Source organism: Oryctolagus cuniculus, chromosome 18 (assembly GCF_964237555.1).
Source record: "Oryctolagus cuniculus chromosome 18, mOryCun1.1, whole genome shotgun sequence".
Taxonomy (NCBI): domain Eukaryota; kingdom Metazoa; phylum Chordata; class Mammalia; order Lagomorpha; family Leporidae; genus Oryctolagus; species Oryctolagus cuniculus.
In genome coordinates this window covers 8,029,944-8,054,695 of record NC_091449.1, presented here as the reverse complement: position 1 = coordinate 8,054,695, position 24,752 = coordinate 8,029,944, and the positions used below count along the sequence as shown (strand labels likewise).

General features: G+C 62.1%; 2 protein-coding genes and 1 long non-coding RNA gene across 16 annotated transcripts; 1 reads left to right on the top strand and 2 right to left on the bottom strand.

Annotated features, from left to right (window-relative positions):
* The first annotated feature begins 2,430 nt into the window (after nt 1-2,430).
* Nucleotides 2,431-7,068, top strand: CD37 (CD37 molecule). Of its 8 annotated transcripts, none has more exons than XM_070063093.1 (9): nt 2,431-2,722; nt 2,940-3,014; nt 3,116-3,184; nt 3,902-4,026; nt 4,133-4,207; nt 4,559-4,663; nt 5,115-5,198; nt 5,708-5,791; nt 6,002-6,499. In XM_070063093.1, the coding sequence occupies exons 1-9, from the start codon at nt 2,641-2,643 to the stop codon at nt 6,350-6,352; spliced, it is 1,050 nt and encodes a 349-aa protein (XP_069919194.1). In that variant the 5' UTR covers nt 2,431-2,640; the 3' UTR covers nt 6,353-6,499. The 8 variants fall into 8 exon arrangements, with proteins under 8 accessions (XP_069919194.1, XP_051696687.1, XP_069919196.1 ...); XM_051840727.2 differs by having other exon boundaries at nt 2,450-2,722; nt 4,968-5,198; nt 6,002-6,490; XM_070063095.1 differs by lacking the exon at nt 6,002-6,499 and adding an exon at nt 6,519-6,847 and having other exon boundaries at nt 2,462-2,722.
* On the bottom strand, nt 2,806-3,962 carry LOC138846653 (uncharacterized). The gene is made up of 2 exons (XR_011384187.1): nt 3,831-3,962; nt 2,806-3,436 (listed from the first exon to the last, which is right to left on the bottom strand). It is a non-coding gene; the product is annotated as an uncharacterized lncRNA (long non-coding RNA).
* On the bottom strand, nt 6,837-24,655 carry TEAD2 (TEA domain transcription factor 2). Of its 7 annotated transcripts, none has more exons than XM_051840725.2 (13): nt 24,512-24,655; nt 21,629-21,866; nt 21,248-21,312; nt 20,781-20,843; nt 18,606-18,617; nt 18,285-18,392; nt 18,118-18,176; nt 15,211-15,275; nt 14,064-14,206; nt 10,164-10,337; nt 8,407-8,592; nt 7,913-8,065; nt 6,837-7,495 (listed from the first exon to the last, which is right to left on the bottom strand). In XM_051840725.2, the coding sequence occupies exons 2-13, from the start codon at nt 21,858-21,860 to the stop codon at nt 7,382-7,384; spliced, it is 1,374 nt and encodes a 457-aa protein (XP_051696685.1). In that variant the 5' UTR covers nt 21,861-21,866; nt 24,512-24,655; the 3' UTR covers nt 6,837-7,381. The 7 variants fall into 7 exon arrangements, with proteins under 7 accessions (XP_051696685.1, XP_051696684.1, XP_051696683.1 ...); XM_051840724.2 differs by lacking the exon at nt 24,512-24,655 and adding an exon at nt 23,313-23,444; XM_051840723.2 differs by lacking the exon at nt 24,512-24,655 and adding an exon at nt 23,273-23,390.
* Nucleotides 24,656-24,752: the final 97 nt, after the last annotated feature.

Genomic DNA, 24,752 nt, shown 5'->3' with positions numbered 1-24,752 from the left:
TTCTGGGGCCAGCGTCATGGTGCCGCAGGGGAAGCCACTGCCTGTGATACTGGCATTCCATAACAGCACCAGTCCAGGGGCCGGCGCTGTAGCGTAGCAGGTAAAGCCGCCGCCTGCTGCGCCGGCATCCCATAAGGGCGCCAGTTCAAATCCTAGCTGCTCCACTTCCGACCTAGCTCTCTGCTATGGCTTGGGAAAGCAGTAGAAGATGGCCCAAGTCCTTGGGCCCCTGCACCTCTGTGGGAGACCCAGAGGAAGCTCCTGGCTCCTGGCTTTGGATTGGCACAGCTCTATCCATTGTGGCCAGTTGGGGATTGAACCAGCGGATGGAAGACCTCTCTCTCTCTCTCTCTCTCTGCCTCTCCTCTCTCTGTGTAACTCTGACTTTCAAATAAATAAATACATCTTTTTTTAAAAAAAATCACCAGTCCAGTCCTGGCTGCTCCACTTCTGACCCAGCTCCCTGCTAATACACCGGAGAAAGCAGCAGCAGATGCCCAAGAGCTTGGCCCTCTGCCACCCATGTGGGAGACCCAGATGAGGTTCCTGGCTCCTGGCTTTGGAACACCTACAACCATGTGGCCATTTGGCTTTGGTCTGGAACACCTACGGCCATTTGGGGAGTCAACCACCAGATGGAAGATCTGTTTGTCTCTCCTTCTCTGTCACTGTCTTTCAAATAAATAAAATCTTTTTTTATTTATTTGAAAGTTAGAGTTACACAGAGAGAGGAGAGGCAGAATGAGAGGGTTCTTCCATCCGCTGGTTCACTCCCCAATAGGCTGCAATGGCCAGAGCTGTGCTGATCCAAAGCCAGGAGCCAGGAGCTTCTTCCGGGTCTCCCACGCAGGTGCCAGGGCCCAAGGACCGGGGCCATCTTCTACTTCTTTCCCAGGCCACAGCAGAGAGGTGGAAGAGGAGCAGCCAGGACAGGAATCAGTGCCCATATGGGATGCTGGTGCCGCAGGCAGAAGCTTAGCCTACTGTGCCACAGAGCTGGCCCCCTAAAATATATTTTAAAGGGGGGGCCTGTCTTTTCCAAACAAGATCACTTTCACCAGTTCTGGGTCTTAGGACATAGAGCTTTGGGTGGGGTGTGTGTGCCACTAAACACAGTGTAATTATATTTGTGGGAAATGAGGGTCTGGATTTGGAGGGTGGCCTTGGAGAAATGAAGATGGATTTGCAGTGTTTTTACTGATAGGACACGGTGGGGTTAGTGATGGCTTAGAAGTAGGAGTTGAGGGACCAGAGTACAGTGAGTCTATGTCCAAACTGAGACTTGGACCCTCTGGATCCGTGCGGGGGACAGACTGTAAGGGAGAGACTAATGGCCAGGGAGGAGCCTGGGTCAGGTCCAGGCAGGCCAGCAGGAGCCCTGAACCAAGTGGACAGAGGGGTGGAGCAGCTCAGGAACTGGCAGACTGTGTGGGAAACGGGACCAGGGCAGCACTGGCAGGTGGGGCTGTCTACATGGGGAACCAGGTGAAGGGGGGTATCTGGGGGAGACCCTGTGCTCTGTGTTCTATGTGGTGAGGGCGGGGGTCCCAGGGCACGTCTGCTGCCTGGAGCTCGGGAGACAGTCAGAACACAGGAGATGAGGGGCTGGCGCTGTGGTGTAGGTTAAGCTGCTGGGCCAGTGCTGCCGCGTGGCGAGTAAAGCCGCTGCTGCCTGCGGTGCCGGCATCCCTTATGGGCGCCGGTTTGAGTCCCGGCTGCTCCACTTCCCATCCAGCTTCCTGCTAATGAGCCTGGGAGGGCAGCAGAAGATGGCCCGAGTGCTTGGGCCCTGCACTTACATGGGTGACCCAGAAGAAGCTCCGGGCTCCTGGCTTTGGCCTGGCCCAGCCCCGGCCGTTATGGCCATTTGGAGAGTGGAACCAGTGGATGGAGGATCTCTGTATCTACCTTTCAAATAAATAAATCTTAAAAAGAAAAAATAGAAGAAGAAAGAAAATAGGAGATGGGATTTCTCAGAAGAGAGAAGGGGGCCTGGCTCAGAGCCAGGTGCCCCAAGTTCCAGGTAAAGTGTGATCAGAAAACCCTTCAAGCCGGAATTCTGTGAGGGACCTGGGACTTGGCCAGGGTGGGGAAGGGGGCTTATAGGGACATCGGGTGAGACTGCAGTGCTATCGAGCACCCTAAATCCAGAGCTGGCGGGCGAGGCCCCAGGCTCAATCCTGGCTGCTCTGGGGCCGCCTCCTGGCCCCACTAGAGGCAGGAAGCACGGCCCAAGGCTTGCTTTCCGCTGGCTGCCTTGGCACCGCCCCGATGCCCCCCTGTCAGGGACCTTCCCACCTCTGGCCTGCACCACTTTCACTTCCCGAAAGTGCCCGGCCCCTGCCCCCCAGCACATGGGGGCACCGTGAGCTACAACAGGATGCAGACTCCAGAGATGGGGGTGGGGGTGGGGGGAGGACAGGGCCCAGAGAGAAAACCCAGAGAAAGCGAGGAAGGAGGTGGGGAGGAGGCCGACAAGGACCCAGGGCAGGGAAAGGGGCACAGGGGGGCAGAGCTGAATGCAGGCCGTGAGGTCAGAGTGTCTGTGAGGTCAGCTGCTGGCCAGGGCCTGCCCTGGGCTCTCAGGGCCCAGGGGCACGCGCAAGCAGCTCAGGACCCTGTGAAAGCCCGGCCTGAGCCATGGAGACCTGGGAGGAGGGACTTCCGCCCGTGGCCCTGGTGCCCAGCAATTCCAAGGCCCCTCAGGTGCTGGTCTGGGCAGGTGAGGGGGAGAGGACGGTCGTCTCTCGTGAGCAGCGAGAGGGGGTGGGGCCGCGGCCTCGGCACTTCCTCTTTCTCTGTGTCTTCCTTTCTCTCCGCCACCCCACCTCTCTCTCTCTCTCTCTGCACCCCCCCCGCCGCCGCCGTCTTTCTGCCTGTCCCCCGCTCGCCGACACCGCTTCTGTCTGGCCCCTCGAGCTGGTCACTCACCCCTCCAGGAGAACATGTCGGCCCAGGAGAGCTGCCTCAGCCTCATCAAATACTTCCTCTTCGTCTTCAACCTCTTCTTCTTTGTGAGTTGCCTCTGCCCAGCCCGGCCTGGCCCCTGCTGCAGCCCCGGGACCTCAGAACCCTCCCCCCTGCCCACCCACCCACTCCCCCCTCCTCTCCCCAGGTCCTAGGCAGCCTCATTTTCTGCTTCGGTATCTGGATACTCATCGACAAGACCAGCTTCGTGTCCTTTGTGGGTGAGGGGGGCTGGGGCAGTCGGGGAGGGCAGCCATGGACCCAGACCCCATCCTCCCAAGCCATCCCCTGGGGTCTCCCTTGTCCCCGGGAGGTCCGCAGTGCCCAGCTCCCAGAGCAAGTTTGCAAGCCCCGCTGGCACTGGCTCCCTGCCCCTCCTATGGCAAACGGGGTTGCGCACACCCACCATCACGGCGGCGTTCCTCCTCCAGCACTTCCTGCGTGGGTCATGCGGGATCCTCCCCCGAGCCTTCCCCCGTCCAGAGGTTCAGAGAGGGGAAGAACCGTGGTGGGCGTCCCACAGGCAAGGGAGAGAAGAGCAGAAATAGCATGAATGACGGTGACGGGAAAGTAACTAGGGAGCCGTTGGTGTTGAATACGGTCGGCCCTGTGCTGGGGCCCGGGCTGTGTTCCTACGCGCGCCCCCAAACAAGCCCAGGGAAGGGGCATCAGGGAGCTGTAAGGGACTGGGCTGCGATCACAGGACGAGACGGGGCTGCAGAGCAGCTGGAGGACAGAGATGGACAGAGAGAGGGGAACGAAGCCCAGGGACTTGGGGTGGAGCTAGGACAGAGTCCCAGAGAGGCAGAGCCGGAGGAAGAGGCACCAGGAGCCCCCAGGTACTGCTCCCACGCGGGTGGTACCTGCGTGGGGGGACGGGTTGCTGATGGCCCTCTGCACGAGGGCCCACAGTCACTGCTCTCCCCTCCGCCAGGCTTGTCCTTCGTGCCTCTGCAGATCTGGTCCAAGGTCCTGGCCATCTCGGGCATCCTCACCATGGGCCTCGCCCTCCTGGGCTGCGTGGGGGCCCTCAAGGAGCTGCGCTGTCTTCTGGGCCTGGTGAGAGCCCACCTCCAGGTCACTCCTGACCCCCCCTTTTCCTCCTCCAAGAAGCGGCTTGCGTGGGGTCAGCCTGACCTCCCCAATCTGCCCCCCCCCCCCCCAGTATTTTGGGATGTTGCTGCTCCTGTTCGCCACGCAGATCACCCTGGGAATTCTCATCTCCACCCAGCGGGTCCGGGTGAGCTCGCCCCACCCACCCCTGCACCTCTCCCGGGGTGGGGGCGGTGGGGTTTGTGGGGTGGTGGGTGGAGACCAAAGCAAAGGCGAAGGTAGGAGCTGCCATCCCCAGAGGAAGACGTACACAGAATCAGAAAAAGGCAGAGACAAGGAGAGAGAGAGAGAGAGAGAGAGAGAGAGAGAGCGAGCGAGCTCCAAAGGGAAACACGGGAGGAGCGGGGGGAGGGCGAGTGGGAGAGGGCACGCCGAGGAAGAGAAGTGGCAGGGAGACTGAGCAACAGGGACAAGCCATGCAGCGGGAAGGGGCAGCCCGGGGCCCGCAGCCGGCCCGGCCTCACTCGCAGCCTCTCAGCTGGAGCGGAAGGTGCAGGACGTCGTGCTGGACACCATCCGGAACTACCGCGCCGACCCGGAGGAGACCGCGGCCGAGGAGAGCTGGGACTACGTGCAGTTCCAGGTGCCCGAGCCTCCAGCGCCCGCCCCCCGCCCTGCCTCGCTGGCTCGCGGGCTCTGGAGTGGCCCCAGCCACCCGGACCCTGCGTGCTGTCACCTGCGGGGCCCCAGACCCAGACCCTGGCGGGAGTCCGCCCTCTGAGCCTGCGTGGTGGGGTTTTCAGCAGCAGGACCCTGGCATGCCCCGGGTTCCCACGGCGTCGGCCCTGGACGCTCCCGTCACCCGTCCGCCCCGCGCCAGGTCCCCGCCGGGACGCGTGTCTCTCCCAGCCCCCGCCCCGGCCCCTCTGACCCGCACCCCCTGCCAGCTGCGCTGCTGCGGCTGGCATTCCCCGCAGGATTGGTTCGGGGTCCTGAGAGGCAACGAGTCAGAGGCCCACCGGGTGCCCTGCTCCTGCTACAACTCGTCGGCCACCAACGACTCCGCAGCCCTCGACAAGGTCTTCTTCCCGCAGCTCGGCCGGCTCGGGCCGCGGTCACGGCCCAGGCACAACACGGACCTCTGCGTGGTGCAGGCGAACGGCTACATCTACCGGGAGGTGCGGGACAGGGCCGCGGCGGGGCTGCGGGGAAGCCTGGGGGCGGGGCCTCGGTGGGTGGGGCCTGCGCGGGGCGGGGCCTAACCGAGAGCAGCGACGCTGCGGGGAAGACCGGGGGCGGGGCCTCGGTGGGTGGGGCCTGCGCGGGGCGGGGCCTAACCAAGAGCAGCGACGCTGCGGGGAAGCCTGGGGGCGGGGCTTAGGTGGGCGAGGCCGGAGGGGCGGGGCCTAACCAAGAGCAGAGAGAGGCTGCGGGGAAGACCGGGGGCGGGGCCTGAGGTGGGCGGGGCCCAGAACGCTGACGTCCAGGGAGGGAGGAGCTTGCCGGAGGCCAGGAGACCAAGAGAACCCTGTCAGTTAGGATGGGAGCCTGAATGGCGGCTACGGGCTTGGCTGACCAGAACGCTGGGCTCGGGCTCGGGCTCGGGCTCGGGCTCGGGCTCGGGCTCGGGGGGAGGGGGGGGCAAGCGCAGAAAGAATCCCACCTTTAACCCTTTCCTACCCACCAGGGTTGCGCGCAGAGCCTACAGAAGTGGCTGCACAACAACCTCATTTCCATCGTGGGCATTTGCCTGGCCGTCGGTCTACTCGAGGTGACCCGGACCCCGCCCCGACCTGCAATCAGCCCCCCACAGTCCCTCAAAGGCGCCGCCCCGGAAGGACGCATGCGCGGCGGAGGGCGGGGTGGGGCGGCGCCTTCACGCCCGCCCGGAGGGGCGGGTCTAGTTTCCCTGAGCTCTGATTGGCAGTACGCAAGGGACGCCTGCTGCTATTGGCTGCAATTTCCCTCCTTTTCCCGGCAGGTGAGTGTGATGACGCTGAGCCTGAAGCTGCAGCGCAGGGCGCTCCGCCGGGGACCCGAGCCCCAAGGACCCGGCGCCGATGGTTTGAGCCCCGGGCTCGGCCTGAGCGCGGATGGCGATGGCGGTGGCGGCGGGCGCTGTGGCGCGCTCAGCGGCAGCGGCAGGCGTGTTGGCAGCCCGTGGGGAGGCTGGGGCATGGCTGGTGCCCGCCCCAGCTGGGGGGACAGGGCCCCGCAGGGCAAGCTTCCTATGGCCCTGGGGCCCTGGCCGCTTTGGGATCAAGAGGAGGAGCAACCAGAGACTGGCGTAGAAGTGGAGGTGGAGGCCGAGGCGGAGAGGGAGACAGAATAAAGCACCCGGGGCTTGCTTGCTCCCACCTGACTGCTTCTCGGGCTGCCCCCCCCCCGTTAACTGCAGGGTGTACCCCCTGCACCCCACTGCCGTCCTCCAGCGCTGCAAGCTGCCCTTCTGCCCCCAGCACGCCTTCCCTGTCTCTCATCGTGTCTCCTCTCTGTAGCTCGGCTTCATGACGCTGTCCATTTTCCTGTGCCGAAACCTGGACCACGTGTACAACAGGCTGGCTCGCCCCAGGCCTCCAGGCCCCGCCCTCCCCCGAGCCCCGCCCCGGCCCTTTCAAGTGTCCTGAGCTCTTCCCCAGCCCCAGTGCCCCCCAGGCTGTCAGCCTCAATGCCCTTGGGGCCCAGGTGTCGCCCCCGCACCGCTATCGCGTCTCCCGCGGGACCAGGGGCTTCCTGCCCCCTCCATTTCTTTGCGTCATCTCGTCGGCTTCTCACAAGACTATTTTTTACCCAAGCTTCAAATAAATCCCCCTGCGTTTTGGTAAAATAGCTTTATCCTCTTGTCAGAACACGAACCAACACACACCTCGGGGGCGTGGGGAAGGCAGCACAGCCCCGCCCACGGCTGAGAAGGGGAGGGTGACATCGGAAAACCCCACCCCACTGCGTGCCCAGCTGAGATACGTCGTGACCCTAACACTCACTTATAAATATCTTGTTATATTAAAAAAAAATATTTCTAGGGCCCACCTGGCTCTGGCTCCCGCAGAGTGGGGTCGATCTTCAGTTTGTGACAGCGCAGATCTTGGAGTGGGGTGGGGGAGGGGCCGAGGCCAGTACCTGGGGGTTGTCTCACTCCCGTCCCCAAACCCGACTTCCCGGAGTCATCGGTCCTTCCAGACTCACCCCGCGCGGTCCAAACAGCCCCAGCCCCTTCAGCTCACCACCCAGGTTTTTTTTTGGGGGGGGGGCCGGTATTAGGGGACAGCCTGGGTGGCTCAGCCCCTTTTCGTCACAGACAGGAAGCGTGGGGAGAGCTGGGAGGCCGTCTTGGGAGGAGCTTGTTCCAGGGCTACCCTCTTCAGTCCCTGACCAAGCGGTAAATGTGGTGCTGGGCCCCGCGCTCACTGGTGGAGACCTCGAAGACGTAGGCGGTACACAAAAGCAGCTCCTGGGTGTCTCTGTTGGTCACCACCTGCAAGAGGCCCACACTGAGGAGGCAGGGAGGACCCACGGTGCCCGCCCAGCTCCCCGAGGAGGGATCCTCACCCCGCCACGGACCCCAAGGGGGCAGCCGCCCTGGGCAGTAGGGCTGACCCCTAAGCTGCGGGCGGACAGTGAGGGGCCTCACATCAGACGGTGGGACAGGGCCGACAGGGGCCATCTGCACCACATCTGCAGTAAAAGGGGTCTTTTCCCAGGGGGCCTCTTCCTCACCCCCCGAGTTAAAGGGGCTCCCACCAGATCGTGTCCCCTGAGCTGAGGTCAGGTCCCTGGGAGGCTGAGGGTCTGCCTTGAGGGGTTCTGCACGTCACGGATCCCCTGGCGGGAGAGTGCTGGGCACCCCACCCCGGGGCGGGGGTCTGTCCTGGGCCCGGCCCCGGCGCGTCACCTGCAGGATGGTGAAGTTTTCCAGGACACTGTTCATCATGTACCGCTCGGGCAGCTGCCGCAGCTTGTGCAGAAAATTCACCAGGTACTCACACATGGGGGAGCGCAGCAGGCGGTACACGAACCTCCCGTCCTCCAGCTGGGCCCGCTCTGTCTGAACCGGGGAGGACAGTGGCTGAGAGACACTCGGGTCGCCCCAGGGACCGGGCTCCATCCCCGGGCCTCTCGGATGCCACACTCGCTCCCACTGCCACCCCCTCCGTCACCCCACCCACAGTGACCAGAGGTAGGGGTCTTGAACCCTGGGACATCCAACTCAGGAACCCTCAGATGGATGCTCCGAACCCTCCCTGACCTCTGAACTCTGACCCCCAAAGATCCCTCCAAGACGTCCCCCACCCACGCAGCGCCCCAGCCGCCACGGCTCCTGGTCCCTTCCTGCAGCCCAGAGTGGCAGGCAGCCACCCACCCTGAGCTCCGCCCCTCCAGCCTCACCTCAACCTTCTCCACCACTTGCTTGCCGAAGGAGCAGACCTTGGAGGAACAGGTGAGGGTCATGTGCTCCAGGCTCTCGTACTGGCTGCTCACGCCGTAGAAGCCACCGCTGCTGCTGCTGCCGCCGCCGGTGCCGCCGCCGCCGGCCCCCACATCCTCACCACTTGGGCCCCAGTTCAGGTCCGCCTGGGCAATAAGGAGGCGCTCGGAAGGAACGTCCCTCATAAACAGTGGGGTCCCAACCCCATGCTCGGCTCCCCCGGTCACCTCTTCCGGGGCTTCCCAAGGCCCCGCCTCTCCGTGGGCTGCTTTCTAGCTCACCCACCCTCTCGCCAGCACTGGAGAAGTCTGGGTCCTGCAAACAGGCCAGGCCCCCTCCCCAGTGGCCTCCACCAAAGGGGTCTGTAATTCAACTTTGTTCACTTGAAGCCCCCCAGTCCAAGAGCACAGCCCCGGGGCCGCCTGCAGTGCCGCATCCCATGGGGCACCGGTTCAAGTCCCGGCTGCTCCAGTTCCGATCCAGCTCTCTGCTGTGGCCTGGGTAAGCAGTAGAAGATGGCCCAAGTCCCTGGGCCCCTGCACCTGCATGGGAGACCTGGAAGAAGCTCCTGGCTCCTGGCTTCAGATTGGTGCAGCTCTGGCCATTGTGGCCATCTGGGGAGTGAACCAGTGGATGGAAGGCCTGTCTGTCTGTCTCTCTCTCTCTCTTTCCCTGTCTTGCAAATAAAGAAATCTTAAAAAAAAAAAAAAAAAAATTAAAAGAGTGCAGCCCCTTCCCAGGGCTGGTTACTAAGGAGACAGTCACTGCTTAGCATTGGGTCAAGGCCCATCAGGACCCCGGCTACTAATAACAGAGGCGGCTGCTGCCCAGCTACGAGGCCTGAGGGCACCCTGGGGAGCCGGGTCTTTCTCCAGAACACACTCCCTGGCCCCTCCCGCATCCTCAGAGGCCCATCGCCCTGGTGGCGCATCATCATGGCGCCCAGGCCTGCATCACGCCTTGGGCTCAGCCGCCTTGGGAGGAGCACCTGCTGCCTCTTCCAAACTCAAGCTGCTGAGACTCCGCCAGGCCACTCTCCAGAGACCTAATCCCATCCGTCAGCCTGGCCACAAGGCCTTGCGAAGCCAGGCAAAACCCAAGGCCCCATTGGGAGCTCCCACGTGCCCCTTCTTCGGAAGTGGGGCTTCCGGGACCTGTCTTACGTCCTAACCTCACCCAAGACCTCAGCGGCACAGCCCCAGAGCTGTGTTGGGCCTCCACTTCACACGCCAGCAAACCAGGGCATAACCAGGATGGCTACGCGCCCAGCAAGGCCAGTGGAGCCCAAGCCCGCAGCAGCCTTCCCTCTCCACACCGAATCCCTTTCCTGCCAGAGTTAACACCCCCTGAACATTCACTCAAGAGCCCTGGCCCATACGGGCAGTCCCGGGACTGGATGCCCAACCGATCAGCTGAAGTAGGACCTGGAGGGAGGTGGGCGCTTGAACTGCAGCCCACACTGGAGGGCTTGGGTTCGAGTTCCAGCTCCTCCAATTCCAGCTCCTGCTAATGCAGGAGGCAGCAGGTGACGTTCGAGCAGTTGGATCCCAGCCATCGACTTGGGAAACGAGGGTGGAGTTCTCGGCACTGCCAGCTCTTGGCTTTGGTCCCTGTGTCCGCACCATGCCCTAGGGGCCTGACTTCCCCAGGGCTGACGCTCAGAGCCGGGAGCACGGACCGTCTCCCAGAGGCCTCCGCGGGGCCGCCATGAACTCACCCAGAACTTGACCAGGAAAAAGGCGTGGGGGGGCCCGCGGTCATACAGCTCCCGCAGGCCGCCCTTCTTCTCGGGGAATTTGTCGTAGATCTGTCGGACGTCCACGCTCTCCAGGGGGGGCGCTCCGGGGCTGGGGCAGTGCTGGCTGATGTGCACAAACAGGTGCCTCTGGTACTGGGAGGGGCGCCCACGAGTGAGGAGCGGGGGGGGGGGGGCTGGGCCCTGACCCCCACAGGCCTCATCCTCTGTCCCCCGCCCCAGCCCTGTCCCCAGCTTCCCAGCCTCCAACCACTCCTCTCCCGTTCCTCCCTCACAGGGCACCTGGCCTGTCGGATGGACGGACGGACGGACGGGAGGACAAATGGGAAGTCACATACAAGACCCCCGTGTGTCCCCACTCTTCTGGTCTTGATGTCTTTCGTAATCTCAACCCCCTTCCCATCTTTCCCATCTTCTCCTCCAATAAAAATCCACTCTCTATTTCCAGGGCCAAGTTCATCCAAAGCTGCCTCTTCCAGGAAGCCCTCCTTGGTCACAGTCAGATGGGACCTCTTCATACCACCTTTCCCATGGCTTCCCAGCATCCCTAGGAGAAGGTCTGGAACCCTCCACTCAGCTTGGCAACGCCTGCCTCCCCAGGACCATCACCTGCCCACTTATCTGCAGCCTCAATGGTTCCCACATCGCATTCTACTATTTGTTTCGCTGGAAACTCCATTCTGTCTCCCTCTCTATACCTAGAACCTCCAATTCTGCACAAGAAAACTCCTATGTAAACCTCAAAGCCCAACTCTAACACTGCATCTCAGGAAAGCCTCACTCACTCCCCATGGAAACGTGAGTGCCCCACCCCAGGGTACCCTCATTTTCCACAGACACCTACAGGGAGGCCTAAGTGCACAGGGACCGCTCTGGACTCCAGAGCCACAAGTGCTAACTTAATGGAGTTCACAGTCTACCGGCAGACACAAAACATTTCAAAAAAACACCACCAGGGCGGCGCTGTGGCACAGCAGGTTAACGCCCTGGCCTGAAGCGCCAGTTCAAGTCCTGGCTGCTCCACTTCCCTTTTTTTTTTTTTTTTTTTTTTTTTTTAAGATTTATTTAGGGCCGGCGCCGCGGCTCACTAGGCTAATCCTCCACCTAGCGGTGCCGGCACACTGGGTTCTAATCCCGGTTGGGGCGCCGGATTCTGTCCTGGTTGCCCCTCTTCCAGGCCAGCTCTCTGCTGTGGCCTGGGAGTGCAGTGGAGGATGGCCCAAGTGCTTAGGCCCTGCACCCCATGGGAGACCAGGAGAAGCACCTGGCTCCTGGCTCCTGCCATCGGATCAGCGCGGTGCGCCGGCCGCAGCACGCCGGCCGCTGCGGCCATTGGAGGGTGAACCAACGGCAAAAGGAAGACCTTTCTCTCTGTCTCTCTCTCTCTCACTGTCCACTCTGCCTGTCAAAAAAAAAAAAAAAAGATTTATTTATTATTTATTTGAAAGTCAAAGTTACACAGAGAGTGGAGAGGCAGAGAGAGAGAGGTCTTCCATCCCCTGGTTCACTCCTCAATTGGCTGCAACGGCTGGAGCTGCGCCTATCCAAAACCAGGAGCCAGCAGCTTCTTTGGGGTCTCTCACGTGGGTGCAGGGGCCCAAGGACTTGGGCCGTCTTCTACTGCTTTCCCAGGCCATAGCAGAGAGCTGGATCAGAAGAGCAGCAGCCAGGACTCGAACCAGCACCCATATGGGATGCTGGTGCTTCAGGCCAGGGCATTAACCCGCTGCACCACAGTGCCAGCTCCTGCTCCATTTCCTATCCAGATCTCTGCTATGGCCTGGGAAAGCAGTAGAAGATGGCCCAAGTCCTTGGGCCCCTGCACCCGCATGGGAGACCCGGAAGAAGCTCCTGGCTCCTGGCTTCGGATCGGCGCAGCTCCGGCCGTTGCAGCCATTTGGGGAGTGAACCAGCGGATGGAAGACCTCTCTCTCTCTCTCTCTCTCTCTCTCTCTCTCTCTCTCTCTGTGTAACTCTGACTTTCAAATAAATAAATGAATCTTTAAAAAATAAATAAATGAAGGCCGGTGGCGCGGCTCACTAGGCTAATCCTCCGCCTAGCGGCGCCGGCACACCGGGTTCTAGTCCCGGTCGGGGCGCCGGATTCTGTCCCGGTTGCCCCTCTTCCAGGCCAGCTCTCTGCTGTGGCCCGGGAGTGCAGTGGAGGAGGGCCCAGGTGCTTGGGCCCTGCACCCTATGGGAGACCAGGAAAAGCACCTGGCTCCTGCCATCAGATCAGCGCGGTGCGCCGGCTGCAGCGCACTGGCCGTGGCGGCCATTGGAGGGTGAACCAGCGGCAAGGGAAGACCTTTCTCTCTGTCTCTCTCTCTCACTGTCCACTCTGCCTGTCAAAAAATAATAATAATAATAATAAATAAATAAATGAAAACACCACCACCATTGTGGGGTAGGCCACTGCTTGCTATGCTGACATCCCATGCTGGAGTGCTGGTTTGAGTCCCAGCCACTCTGCTTCCAGTCTTGCTTCATGCAGATGAGCCTGGGAAGGCATCAGATGATGGCCCTAGCGCTGGGGTCTCTGCCACCCACGTGGGAGACCGGATGGAGCTCCCGGCTCCTGGCTTTGACCTGGCCCAGCTGTGGGGAATGAACCAGGGGATGGAAGCTGTCTCTCTCCCTCTCTCTGTGTCACTCTGCCTTCCAAGGAAATACATAAGTCTCTTTTTTAATGTTTAAAATAAACCCAATGAAAATGTGAATTTCAAGGATGGATGCAAGGTAGCAAAAAAAAAAAAAAAAACTCACAAGAAAATATGACGAGGGGATCAAAAGTGGTGGCAGCTGGTGTTTTCCATCAGGTGGTTTGAGATGACTGAGTAAAGGCCTAATGAGTGGAGAGACTGAGTCACAGGGAGGGCTATCTGGGGAGCACGTCCCCAGGCAGGAGGCGCGGCAGGTGCAAAGACCCTGAGCAGGAGTGGGCCCGTGCACTTGGGCAAAAGCAGGGAGGCCAGTGTGGTGGGCGCAGAGTGAGAGCGAGGGCGGCACACGCAAGACTCCGTGGGTAGGGGCTTCGGCTTTTGTCCAAGAGTGATGGGGGGGAGGGTCTTAACCTGACCTGATCTGGGGTTTGCTTGCTTGTTTGCTTGCTTGCTTCTCATGTTATGTGAAAGGCAGGGAGATACAGCGAGCTTCCGTCTGCTCTTGGTTCATGCCCCAAACATGCATGTTAGCCAGGGCCGGGCCAGGCTGCAGCCAGAAGCCCCCAACTCAATCCAGGTTTCCCACGTGGGGGGCAGGGACCCAAGCACTTGAGGCGCCATCCACTGCCTCCCTGTATGCCATCAGGAGGAGGCTGAGGACCCAGGATGCGAACCCAGACACGCTGGTGTGGGTCCCGAGCGGTGACAACTGCTGTGCCAAATGCCTGCCTCCGATACGGGTTTTACCAGGATCACCATTCGCAGCGACTGTTCTGATTGATGTCTACGTGGCAGGGCAGAGCCTGCTGTGTCCACAAGCCCCACTTCCTTTACCTAGCACTTAACTACACTTCCCAGGCTGCTTTGCAGTTAGGTCTGACCACACGGTTAAGTTCTGGCCAATGGGAGATGAGCAAACAGAATGAAACCTCCTGCACGCTCTAGACCCTCGGCCCTTCCTCCATCTGCCCACCAGACACAAGAATCCAGCAGCAGGTCCCGAGAATCTTCTATGGTGTTCAGTCCCTGGGAGCTGGGACTTGTGTCTTCTAACAGTCAACCCACCCTGTCTCCATCCTAGCCAGGAGACGTTGAGCCCAGAAACCAAAACTGCTTTTCTAGGTCCCCAGTAGGCATCACGAAGAGTGACCAGCGTAGGAACCCAAAGACCAGTGATTTATCCCAAAAGCTCACTCACAGAGTCCACTGCATCGGGCGGCTCCACGAAGGCTGAGAATTCCACCAGCTGCAACCGGGCAGTGCCCAGGGCTCGAGCCTGCCACGCCGGGGGTGATGGGGCAGGCGGGGGCAGGGGCGAGAGGGCTTGAGGGGGCTCGTACCCTGGGGAGAGAGAGAGAATAAAGACCCAAAATTGCTAACACTCATTGACTACACCAAGCAGCGTTCTCTCTGGCCTGCCTCCACGTAGAAGCTGAAAGAGCTAAATACTCACTTTCCCCGCCTCCCTTGCAGCTAGAGGTGGCCATGTGACACAGTCCTGGCCAATGAGACGTTAGGGGAAATCTGCTGGGGGGCTTCTGGGAAGGAGTTCCGTCCTGAATGAAAAAGACAGAACTTTGGGAGGAGGAAGCCGTTGGCCTCGGCCAAGTCCTGCTCAGGACGGACGCCTACGAGTCAGGGCAGCCATCGTGGAACCGGAAGACAGAGGCCGAGGGAACCGGGGAGAGGCCAGTCCTGCCGTGGCTGAGGGGCCGAGCCAGTGTGGGAGCAGCTGTTTGCTAATTTGCAATCCTTGAAGCCTCAGCTTGGGTTCTCTGTTACTTGTAGCCCAAAGGACTCCCAGCTGATGAATCTGTGGACTCTGAGGGGGCTAGGGGCTCCCTCTTTCAGCAATGGCTTGTCAGGATCACATCGGCGTGGAATTCTGGAACCCGTCATGGCAGCCAGGTAGGCATAGCCTGCCTGGCAACGAAGCCATCACAGAGGGAAGCTGATCAGAGCAAGTCCCTTTGTGCTCCTGGATCCAGCCATGCCTGAAGCCAGAATTCCATACTAGCAGTGACTTGAACCAGCAAGCTCTTTTCTGTCTGCTGCTGTTTCCGCTTCACCTCCTCCTCTTCCTCTTTCGCTCCAGCTAGCAATGGTCTGGACGTCTATCCCCTGTGGCTGAAATGACCTGGACTCATAGGCCGCCCCAGAACCTGCTAAGTTGGGGAGCAGCGGGATGCAAACCCAGGGCCAGGCTCTTCACTTGCCCTTTGCCTTCCACTGCACCGACCCCCTGCCTCAGAGCTGGGCCTCAGCAAGACCGTGTCCCCTGCTTCATGGGAGACTGACGGAAAGCAGCTGGGGGAGGCGGGGAGGAGTGGAGGGCAGGCGCTCACCTGGGAGATCCGCAGCCGGCGGCGTCAGTGACAAGGAGAATGGCGGCTGTGAGAACGGCTTCACGCTGCGGGAGGAAGGGCAGCCGGGGCTCAGTCAGACGGGGAGGGGCGACCTGCACCAGCCACCAGCGATGGCGGGCCCGACACAGCCGCCGGGAGCGGGCGCAGACCTTGCTCCTCTCATTCGACCAATGAGGAAAGGGAGGCGTACAGGGCTCAGCTGGCCCCCACAACCTTTCACACCCAGGGGGCGGGGGGAGCAGTCCCAGGGGATGCGGACTCTGGGGCAGGAAGAGGCAGAAAGACCAGGCAAGCAAGATGTCCTGTGCCCGGGAGATGGGCCATCAGGTCAAAGGTCACGTTGCGGAGGCCGTGGAACCTTCTAGGCACTAGAGTGGCTCCTGTGTCTGAGGAACTGAATTTTTCATTTGACTTCATTTTTTTTTTTTTTTTTGACAGGCAGAGTGGACAGTGAAAGAGAGAGATAGAGAGAAAGGTCTTCCTTTGCCCTTGGTTCACCCTCCAATGGCCGCCGCGGCAGGCACACTGCGCTGATCCAATGGCAGGAGCCAGATGCTTCTCCTGGTCTCCCATGGGGTGCAGGGCCCAAGCACTTGGGCCATCCTCCACTGCACTCCCTGGCCACAGCAGAGAGCTGGCCTGGAAGAGGGGCAACCGGGACAGAATCCGGCGCCCTGACCGGGACTAGAACCCGGTGTGCCAGCGCCGCAAGGCGGAGGATTAGCCTGGCCTTTGACTTCATTTTAATTTAAACAGACAGCAGCGGCTACAGCAGGGGATAGGATTCTAGAGGTCCACAGGCAGCCCAGGAGCTGGTGGTGACTTCAAGGTCAGAAGGTCAAAGGTCAACAGGTACCTTCAGACCCTGACCCCTGGAGGCCCCGCCCTGGTCCCTGTCACCCCGATCTTGGAGTCTAAACGCCAGTACTCGGCCCTGGGACATGACCTCTTGTGTTAGGACCCCCACCCACTCGGACAGGCCCGGCCTGACTCCTCTGAAAGCACTCACAAGGATGGGCCCCACACTCCCCACACAGAGGGGCCTCGACCAAGCCCCGCCCCCTCTCCAAGCCAGCCCCCTGCTAACGCGCACCCTGGGAGACGCATACGGCTCCAGAGGCTGAGTCCCTACCAACCTGCCACCCGCGTGGGAGACCCCGATGGAGCTCCTGGCTCTTGGCTGTGGCTCGGCCCAGCCCGGGCTGTTGCAGGCATTTGGGGAGTGAACCAGCAGGTGCAAGCTCCCACTGTGCCTCTCTGTGGCTCTACTTTTCAGATAAGTATACTTTTTTAAGAACAACAAGTAAAACAGCACGGGGCGGGCACTTGGCCTGGCGGTTCAGAGCCCACGCCCCACCTCAGAGAGCCTGCCTCAGGGCCAGCCCTGGCTCCTGACTCCCTGCCAGTGCAGACCCTGGGAGGCAGCACAGGACTGAGACCCTCAGCCGCAGTCACTGAAGGCAGCCGGGGAATGAGCCAGTGGAGAGGCGCGCTCTCTGTCCTGCGTCGCTAGCTCAAACATTTTCAAACAGGACTCAATACTTTTCACAGGTGTTTCTTCTCCATTCTTATCTAGTTGTTTACATGTCTATTACCTGTCTCCTCCCCTCCTCAAAGACACTGCACGGAGACAGAGACTCCACCTGTCTCATCGGCAGGAGCCCCAACCTGAACAGAGCAGCAGGTGCCCGGGAGGGCTCCAGCGACGCCCACCCGGCCGCGTGCCTCACACCGACCTCCTCCGGCTTCCTGGAACGCCCCAAACCTTCCTTTGCAAGCGCTGTCTCCACCGCCTGACGCACCCACCTGACGTGTACGCATCCCCCTTCAGCACCTGGCTAAGCCCTGCTCCACCTTCATCGCTCCCTCCTCGGAGAAAACCCCACCCCAGAACCTGTTCGTCAGAGCCGTGTGCACATGGCGGGCGACTTAACAAACACCCGTCTCCCCCATTTCACTCCAGCTCCAGGAAAACGGGGCGCCTGGGCTCGGTGGGGCACCTGCCGAGCCACGCCCCCTTCAGCTCAGCTCCTGCCCCTGCAAACCCGAGGCGCTCTCAGCCCCCCGGGGTTTGTTCTGGTGCTTTCCTGGGGGGTCTCCACCCAGCGGCGGCTCCCAGTGAACTTTCTCCCCCTGGCAGCACCCATGCCGCCCCAGCCTGCCGCCATGCTGCCCCGCCAACGCCCAGCCTGCATGTTCCCAAGAGCCTCTGGGCCCATTTGCACTCTACGGAGCTGGAAGCATGCTCTCGGGGTTGAGGGGCCGCTCCTGTGTACCTCTGGGACTGACTGTCTTCCTTCGGACCTAGCTCCATGGGATGATGAACCTTCCCATGAGCCTCTGGGGCTCCCCTCCCCCCTCCCAGGAGCCTCTGGGGCCCAAACCGACCCACTGGGAGGCCATCATCCCCTTGGACATCCTCCAGGCCCCTCCCACTCCTCAAGTCCCATGCAGAGCCCATTCCATCCCCAAACCCTCTGTACTCCCAGGCTGCACATCTCGGGAAGGTCCCGAGGGCCAGCCAGACCCCAGAAGCCACGCTAGCCACCTCCCTCCTTCCTGGCTCAACAGGCCCTGGCTGCCCTCCCCCTCCCCCTCTCCCCTGCTCTCTTGCTGCCCTGCCCCTCAGCCCTAGCCCTAAGCACTTCCTAAGGTCAGATTCTCATCACTCTTTCACTCTAACAACGCTGTGTGCGGGAGCCCTGACTCCTACCCCACTGGAGAGATGGGGAACCGGGGCTCCGAACGTGGAAGCCGTCCACCCAAAGTCCCCTGAGCGGCCAAGGGCAGGGCGGAGCTGGCATTCAAATCCAGGAATCCGTGTTCAAAAGGCAGCTGGAGTACAACGTGGGGGACACATCCCGAGCCCGGACGCCAAGTACTTACTCTGGAAGGTTCCAGGGGGGCCCAGAGCCCCCTGACCAAAACTGGAAAAGCTCCGAGGTCTAGGAAGAGACAAGGAGGGTAGGGACGGGAGGGGTCAGTCCGCCCCCTCGTGGCAGCTGCAGCCCCTCCCTCCAGCCCTGAGCCCCACGATCCCCAGCCCAAGCCACCTGAGGACCGGTGGGGCCGAGTTTGGCCTGCAGGGAAGGGGCTGAGATGAGCTGGGCCGAGGACATGGTGGCCATCGTCTGGAAAGCTTTGTCCTTGGAAACCTGGTCCTGGAGGAAAAGTGGAACGCCTGTGTGAATGGGGGTGCCGGGCGGCACAGCAAAGGCGGGGCGAGGGCGGGGGGGGGCAGGGGTCCAGGCGAGGGGCTGGGGGCGGGGCTGAACTCCCTCACGGTGCAGCCCTCTGTCCCTCCTGGCCGCCTCGCACGGAGTGGACAGGTGTCTGGGGTGCGAGTGGGTGGAGGGATGGGCAGGGGGACTTACCACATTCAGGGCCTGCCCGTGGGGGTGGGGAAGGCGCCGAAGGAGGAAAGAAAACACGACTTAGGAAGCAAGGCCTGCACCTGCCATCCCGCGGCCCCCCCCACCCCCACGGGGCCAAAGGGTGAGCAAAGCCTGGGTACGGGACTGGGGGGGCACCCCTGGAAAGCATAGAGAAGCAGAGGTGTCTGGATGCCCAGGCGACAGGAAATGAGGACGTGAGGCCCCCCGGGGAGTAGAGGGCGAAGTTTCTCAGGCTGCAAGGAAGGAAGGGAAGCCTCCTGGTACGCAAAAGCACAGGAAGTGACTGGCAGGAGAGACTGACACCCCGGGGTAGAAGCCCAGAGCCTCCCGCCAAGGAAAGAACACGGCCGCCGCCATCTCGGACAGGAAATGAAGGTTTCTGGGCACAACAAGGGCTGGCAGGGTCGCGTGCGCCAGGAGCAGCTCCTCATGGTACCAGGGGGATAAAGACCGAGACCACCAGGAAGGGCGCGGACCACTCTGGGAGCCCCACTCCTCTCCAGTCCTGAGCTAGAGCCCCGTCCCCCTCCCCACAGACCCCTCTGCCCAGGGTCTCTCCCTGTCCCTCCAGGGACCCGCAGGTGTGTGTGTGCCCCCTGCCCGGCTGCATCCCTCGGTGACTCCCCGTCCGGGCCTCTGTCCCCCCCCGACCCAGGAGTCTGTCCCAACACCTCCGACTCTGCCTCCACGTTCCGGGTCTCCGTCTCCCTGCCTCTGGTCTCTGTCCTCTCTCTGGGTCTCTGTCCCCTCTCTCTCTGGGTCTCTGTCCCCTTTCTCTCTGGGTCTCTGTCCCCTCTCTGTGGGTCTCTGTCCCTTCTCTCTCTCTGGGTCTCTGTCCCCTCTCTCTCTCTGGGTCTCTGTCCCCCCTCTCTCTGGGTCTCTGTCCTCTCTCTCTGGGTCTCTGTCCCCTCTCTCTCTGGGTCTCTGTCCCCTCTCTCTCTGGGTCTCTGTCCCCCCTCTCTGGGTCTCTGTCCCCCCTCTCTCTGGGTCTCTGTCCCCTCTCTCTGGGTCTCTGTCCCCTCTCTCTCTGGGTCTGTCCCCCTCTCTCTGGGTCTCTGTCCTCTCTCTCTGGGTCTCTGTCCCTTCTCTCTGGGTCTCTGTCCCCTCTCTCTGGGTCTCTGTCCCCTCTCTCTCTGGGTCTCTGTCCCCTCTCTCTGGGTCTCTGTCCTCTCTCTCTGGGTCTCTGTCCTCTCTCTCTCTGGGTCTCTGTCCCCTCTCTCTGGGTCTCTGTCCCCTCTCTCTCTGGGTCTCTGTCCCCTCTCTCTCTGGGTCTCTGTCCCCTCTCTCTGGGTCTCTGTCCCCTCTCTCTCTGGGTCTCTGTCCCTTCTCTCTGGGTCTCTGTCCCCTCTCTCTCTGGGTCTCTGTCCCTTCTCTCTCTCTGGGTCTCTGTCCCCTCTCTCTCTGGGTCTCTGTCCCCTCTCTCTCTGGGTCTCTGTCCTCTCTCTCTGGGTCTCTGTCCCCCCTCTCTCTGGGTCTCTGTCCCCTCTCTGTGGGTCTCTGTCCCTTCTCTCTCTCTGGGTCTCTGTCCCCTCTCTCTCTCTGGGTCTCTGTCCCCTCTCTGTGGGTCTCTGTCCCTTCTCTCTCTCTGGGTCTCTGTCCCCTCTCTCTCTCTGGGTCTCTGTCCCCCCTCTCTCTGGGTCTCTGTCCTCTCTCTCTGGGTCTCTGTCCCCTCTCTCTCTGGGTCTCTGTCCCCTCTCTCTCTGGGTCTCTGTCCCCCCTCTCTGGGTCTCTGTCCCTTCTCTCTGGGTCTCTGTCCCCTCTCTCTGGGTCTCTGTCCTCTCTCTCTGGGTCTCTGTCCCCTCTCTCTCTGGGTCTGTCCCCCTCTCTCTGGGTCTCTGTCCCTTCTCTCTGGGTCTCTGTCCCCTCTCTCTGGGTCTCTGTCCCCTCTCTCTCTGGGTCTCTGTCCCCTCTCTCTGGGTCTCTGTCCCCTCTCTCTGGGTCTCTGTCCCCTCTCTCTCTGGGTCTCTGTCCCCTCTCTCTGGGTCTCTGTCCTCTCTCTCTGGGTCTCTGTCCCCTCTCTCTCTGGGTCTCTGTCCCCTCTCTCTGGGTCTCTGTCCCCCCCTCTCTCTGGGTCTCTGTCCTCTCTCTCTCTGGGTCTCTGTCCCTTCTCTCTGGGTCTCTGTCTCCTCTTAGGGTGTCTGCTGTGGTCCTTACCTTTAACTTGGACTGAATTTCTCTTGACTTCCTTCTGGCCAAAACCTGGATGTGACTAGAGACCTGGGGGAGTTGGCAGAGAAGCAGATTCAGGCCACAGCTGCCCGACCCCTGCCCTCCCTCTAGGGGCCCCACGTTGCTGCTGGAACATCACAGGCGGACACACAGAACAAAGTTGCTGTCTAGGGAGTAAAAGCCTGTTCTTTCCAGGACCTTGCTGGCACCCCTGATCTGTCCCAGACACGGCAAATCAGACCCCTTCCATTTCCCACCCTCCCCATGGGCGCTTTTGGTCTTGCAAGCTGCCTCTCTGCTTCCAACATGATGGCTAGGAAAACTATACCCAAGTAGGCACAGGTAGCCAGGAGTAACAGATGACCAAATACAGGCAGAAGCCCACGAACAAGGTTCAAGCCCTTGAACCTGAACCCGCCCATACGAAGACGCCGCCGTGTCCCTCCTGAGACCTGTTTGCGGGTTCGGGTCTTCCCCGTCCTCAATTTGATGTAGCGGGCAATCAGTTCATTCCGACCTGGAGAGCGAAAGGCGGCGCAGAGTTAGAGCTTGGGCAGAACCTCCGACAGGAAGGACACACTGGGAGAAAGACAGCGGAAGCAGCACCCAGAGGGTGCGGCAGGCGGGGCTGCAGGTGCCCAGGGCTCCACGGGAGCCAGCCAGCCTGGGCACGAATCACACTCGTCCCGCACACTAGCCCCGAGACCTCGGGCAACGCTCTGAACCTGTGTGCTTCCTCCTCAGCGTGAGGATCCTGTCTGTTTTCATGCCGACCGCTCAGGGCTCCCCAAAGGCTGGCCAGCGTCCTGCGAGCAGCCCCGGGGCGGACTCACCGTACATCTTGCCTTCGTCCGACAGGATGATCTTCCGGCGGCCGCACGGCGGATAGATGGCCAGGGCCTCCTGGAAGCTCTGCTCGATGTCTGGACTCCAGACGCCTTCTGCATCCGGGCCCCCGTCTCCTCCAGCCCCCTCGCTGCCCCCGGCGCCCTCCTCGCTGCCTTCCTCACTGCCTGTCCAGCTGCTGCCATTGTCCAGGGGGGCCCCAGCCCGGGGTTCCCCCATCTGGGCCTGCAGGAACACAGATCTCAGCCAGCTAGCCTCGGTCCACCCGGAGGGGCTCCCAGCTGGGAGGGCTGGGAGGAGGGGGCTGGGGGACCCCAGGGAGCAGGGGAGCAGGAGCCTGGGGCCTAGAACTTCTGGGTCCTGGAGGAAAGCGTGGAGGGCAAGGGTGTTCTCTGAGTTTCCGGAAGCACTAGGATTGTGAGCAAGTCTTGAGTAGCCCAGAGTGCAGCCGGCAGCCCCCGAGGGCTGAAGCTCTGATACGGATTACTGATTCAGTTTAAACAGGACTAAGGGGCTGCACACAGGCAAGGAGGGTGTGGGGGGAAGTTCCCACCCGAGAACAGGTGCTGGGATGTAAGCAGCAGCTGCTCCAGGAGGAGGGGCTGAGGGAGCGATCTGGACAGGGGGGGACAGGCCCACGGAGAGGGGGGACGCATGCGGGGGGAGGGGGCACAGTAGAGACCCAGCGAGGGACAGACACCCAGAGGGAGAGGGACAGAGACCCAGGGCCGCAGCTGAGGCCACAGCCACAAAGGACCTATGGGCTGGGGGATCCGGCGACCCACAGGCTGGGGGGGCAGGGGCGCCCGGCCATCGGGAGAGCCAGAACAAAGGGCCCAGGCGTCCCCTCCCCCAGCTTCCCACAACCCCCATCAGAGGAGGGGCCGGCCGGCCAGGGCGCCTCCCCTCCGGCCCCCGGCCCCGCCCTCTCCCTGCGCCGTGGGCTCCGGTCCAGCGCAAGTTCCCAGTGACTTTCCGGAGGCCGGGAACAGGGAAAACTTTTTCCAACACAGTGAAATCCCGCCTCCCTGGAGGCTCCCAGGTCTTCCACAGCTTTCCCAGGACCTCAGAGTCCAGGACCCCAGACCCCTCCTCCCTGGGACCCTGGACCCCGGGCCCAGGCAGACAAAGACCCCAGGCCGAACCTGGTGGCGCTGCGGCGTTCAGGACCCCCGTAGGCCAAAATCCCAGCCCAGCCCTCCTCCCCCGTGTGGCCAGACAAAGGGACGGAGGAGCGGGGTAAGAAATGTCCCTCTGATTTCCCGCCCCAAGCCCCAGATTTCCCAGCAGGCGAGAGGGGGACCTAGATGGCCCTGAGGCCCTCCCCCGGGCACCCCGGGGGCCCTTCCTGTCCGCACGAGGAAGGAGCAGAGCGCACACCAACCTGCTCAGACACACGCCCCGGATCCGGCTCCCTCCAAACTGACCCCGCCCTGGACACTCACGCCCCGCGGGGCCCCACGCTCGCCCCGGCCCCCCGACCCCCCAACTCCGGCCCAAGTTACAGCCACGCTGCAGCGCAAACTCGGGCCCCCCCTCCCGCGCCAAGAGCGCGGCGAGCGAGGCGGATGGGGTCCCGCAGACGCGCGCCTCGCCTCATCACGCCCCTCTCCCCACCCCAACTCACACACCCCGGAGTGGGGTCCCCGGCTCCCGCCGGCGCCGTCCTACCTCCCGGCCTGGGGCTGGGGAGCCGCGGCGGGCGGGGCGCGGCCGGAGAGAAAGTTGCCGGGAGCTTTGTTTGGGAAAAGTGGGAGGGGCCGGGCGGGGGCGGGCCCGGCGGCCGCGGGGAGGGGGCCGGCCGCGACGGGCCGGGTAGGGGGTTTTGCTTTGGGGGGAGATGCAGTCTCTCTGGGGACTGGCAGAGAGTGGGGGTTCGGACGCTTGGATCGCTCAGGAGAGGAGGAGGACTTGGGGGGCCGGGAGCTGAGTCCGCAGGAGTTGGGGGCTGCAGACCTGGGCTCCGAGTCCAAGGGCGGCGGGGGCAGCGGAAGTGCAGAGAACCCATATGACCTCCGCTGTGAAACCCCAAGTGTGGTTTCGAGGGTGGGGGCGTGGAGCGGGTGGGCTCCGATGGACTCCCGTGACAACATGGCTCCCTGTGATCTCGCCAGAGTCCAGAGGCCCCGGCCAGGAGTCTGCCGGGGATCGCAGGGGCGCAGATGCCCGCATCCCCGCGCACGGAGTGAACCACAGGTGGCGGCTGTCCCAAGGCCAGGAGAGACCCCCCGCGCCCGGGACGGGGAGGGGAGCAGACCCGGACTGCCGGCCCTCGGAGACAAAGGCTCGGTGTCCACGCTCGCACAGGAGGGGTCTGGGGTCCGGAGCCCGGGGTTTGGGGAAGAGGAGGGAGCCCGGATGCCGCGTTCCTTCACGGGACTGGATTTGGGGTTTCCGAAGAGAGCCGAGTTTTTTAAGAGAAACTCAGAAGGGACTCGCAGCGAGCGAACCAGGACCGCTCGGACTTCCCCAAGCTCGGCGTTTCCGGAGCGGAGGGAGCGTCCGGGAGCTCCGCGGACCCGAGCGAGGGCACGGGGGCGTGGCCCAGGTGCGGGGGCGTGGCCACAAGGCGGGGGCGTGGCCGTCGGCGCCCTGATCCGCGCACGCAGGCAGAACTCGCCTGGGCCAGTGGTCACTGCGCCGCTGGGTTTCATTTTTTCCAGCAACTCATTTAATTGTGCTTTCTCGCACGTCTTGATCCATAACGGCTTTGAAATTTAAAATAATTAAATCGATGGGGCGCCGGCCATCTTCTAAGAGCAGCCTGGCGCTCGGCGCTCGCTTGTCACATCCCTCGGGGGACACCTCGCCGTGGGGGGCGTCACTGGCTTCGCTGGGAGACCCGGGGCTTTCTGAGGAACCCCACTTACCCGTCCCAAACTGGAGTGCCTGGGTTCGAGTCAGGCTTCTGCTTCCCGTCCATCGAGTTTCCTGCTGAAGCTCACGCTGGGAGGCAGCCAGCGATGACCCAAGTGCCTGGGTCCCTGCCACCCACGTCGGAAACCCGAGTGGAGTTTCAGCCTCCTGGCTTCGACCTGGCCCAGCCCTGGCTGTTGCGTAGACTGGGGAGTGAACCAGCTGTCTGTCTTTCCACCTTTCAAATAAATAAAA

Excerpts from the sequence above, each read along its gene's own strand:
- CD37 (XM_051840727.2), top strand. The coding sequence starts at position 2,641 with ATGGAGACCTGGGAGGAGGGACTTCCGCCCGTGGCCCTGGTGCCCAGC. Across the intron at positions 3,185-3,901 it reads AGACCAGCTTCGTGTCCTTT|GCTTGTCCTTCGTGCCTCTG; the intron begins GTGGGTGAGGGG and ends CCCCTCCGCCAG. Across the intron at positions 5,199-5,707 it reads ACGGCTACATCTACCGGGAG|GGTTGCGCGCAGAGCCTACA; the intron begins GTGCGGGACAGG and ends CCTACCCACCAG.
- TEAD2 (XM_051840725.2), bottom strand. The coding sequence starts at position 21,860 with ATGGGGGAACCCCGGGCTGGGGCCCCCCTGGACAATGGCAGCAGCTGG. Across the intron at positions 21,313-21,628 it reads GGACGAAGGCAAGATGTACG|GTCGGAATGAACTGATTGCC; the intron begins GTGAGTCCGCCC and ends TTCGCTCTCCAG. Across the intron at positions 8,593-10,163 it reads TTTTCCTGGTCAAGTTCTGG|GCGGACCTGAACTGGGGCCC; the intron begins GTGAGTTCATGG and ends CTTATTGCCCAG.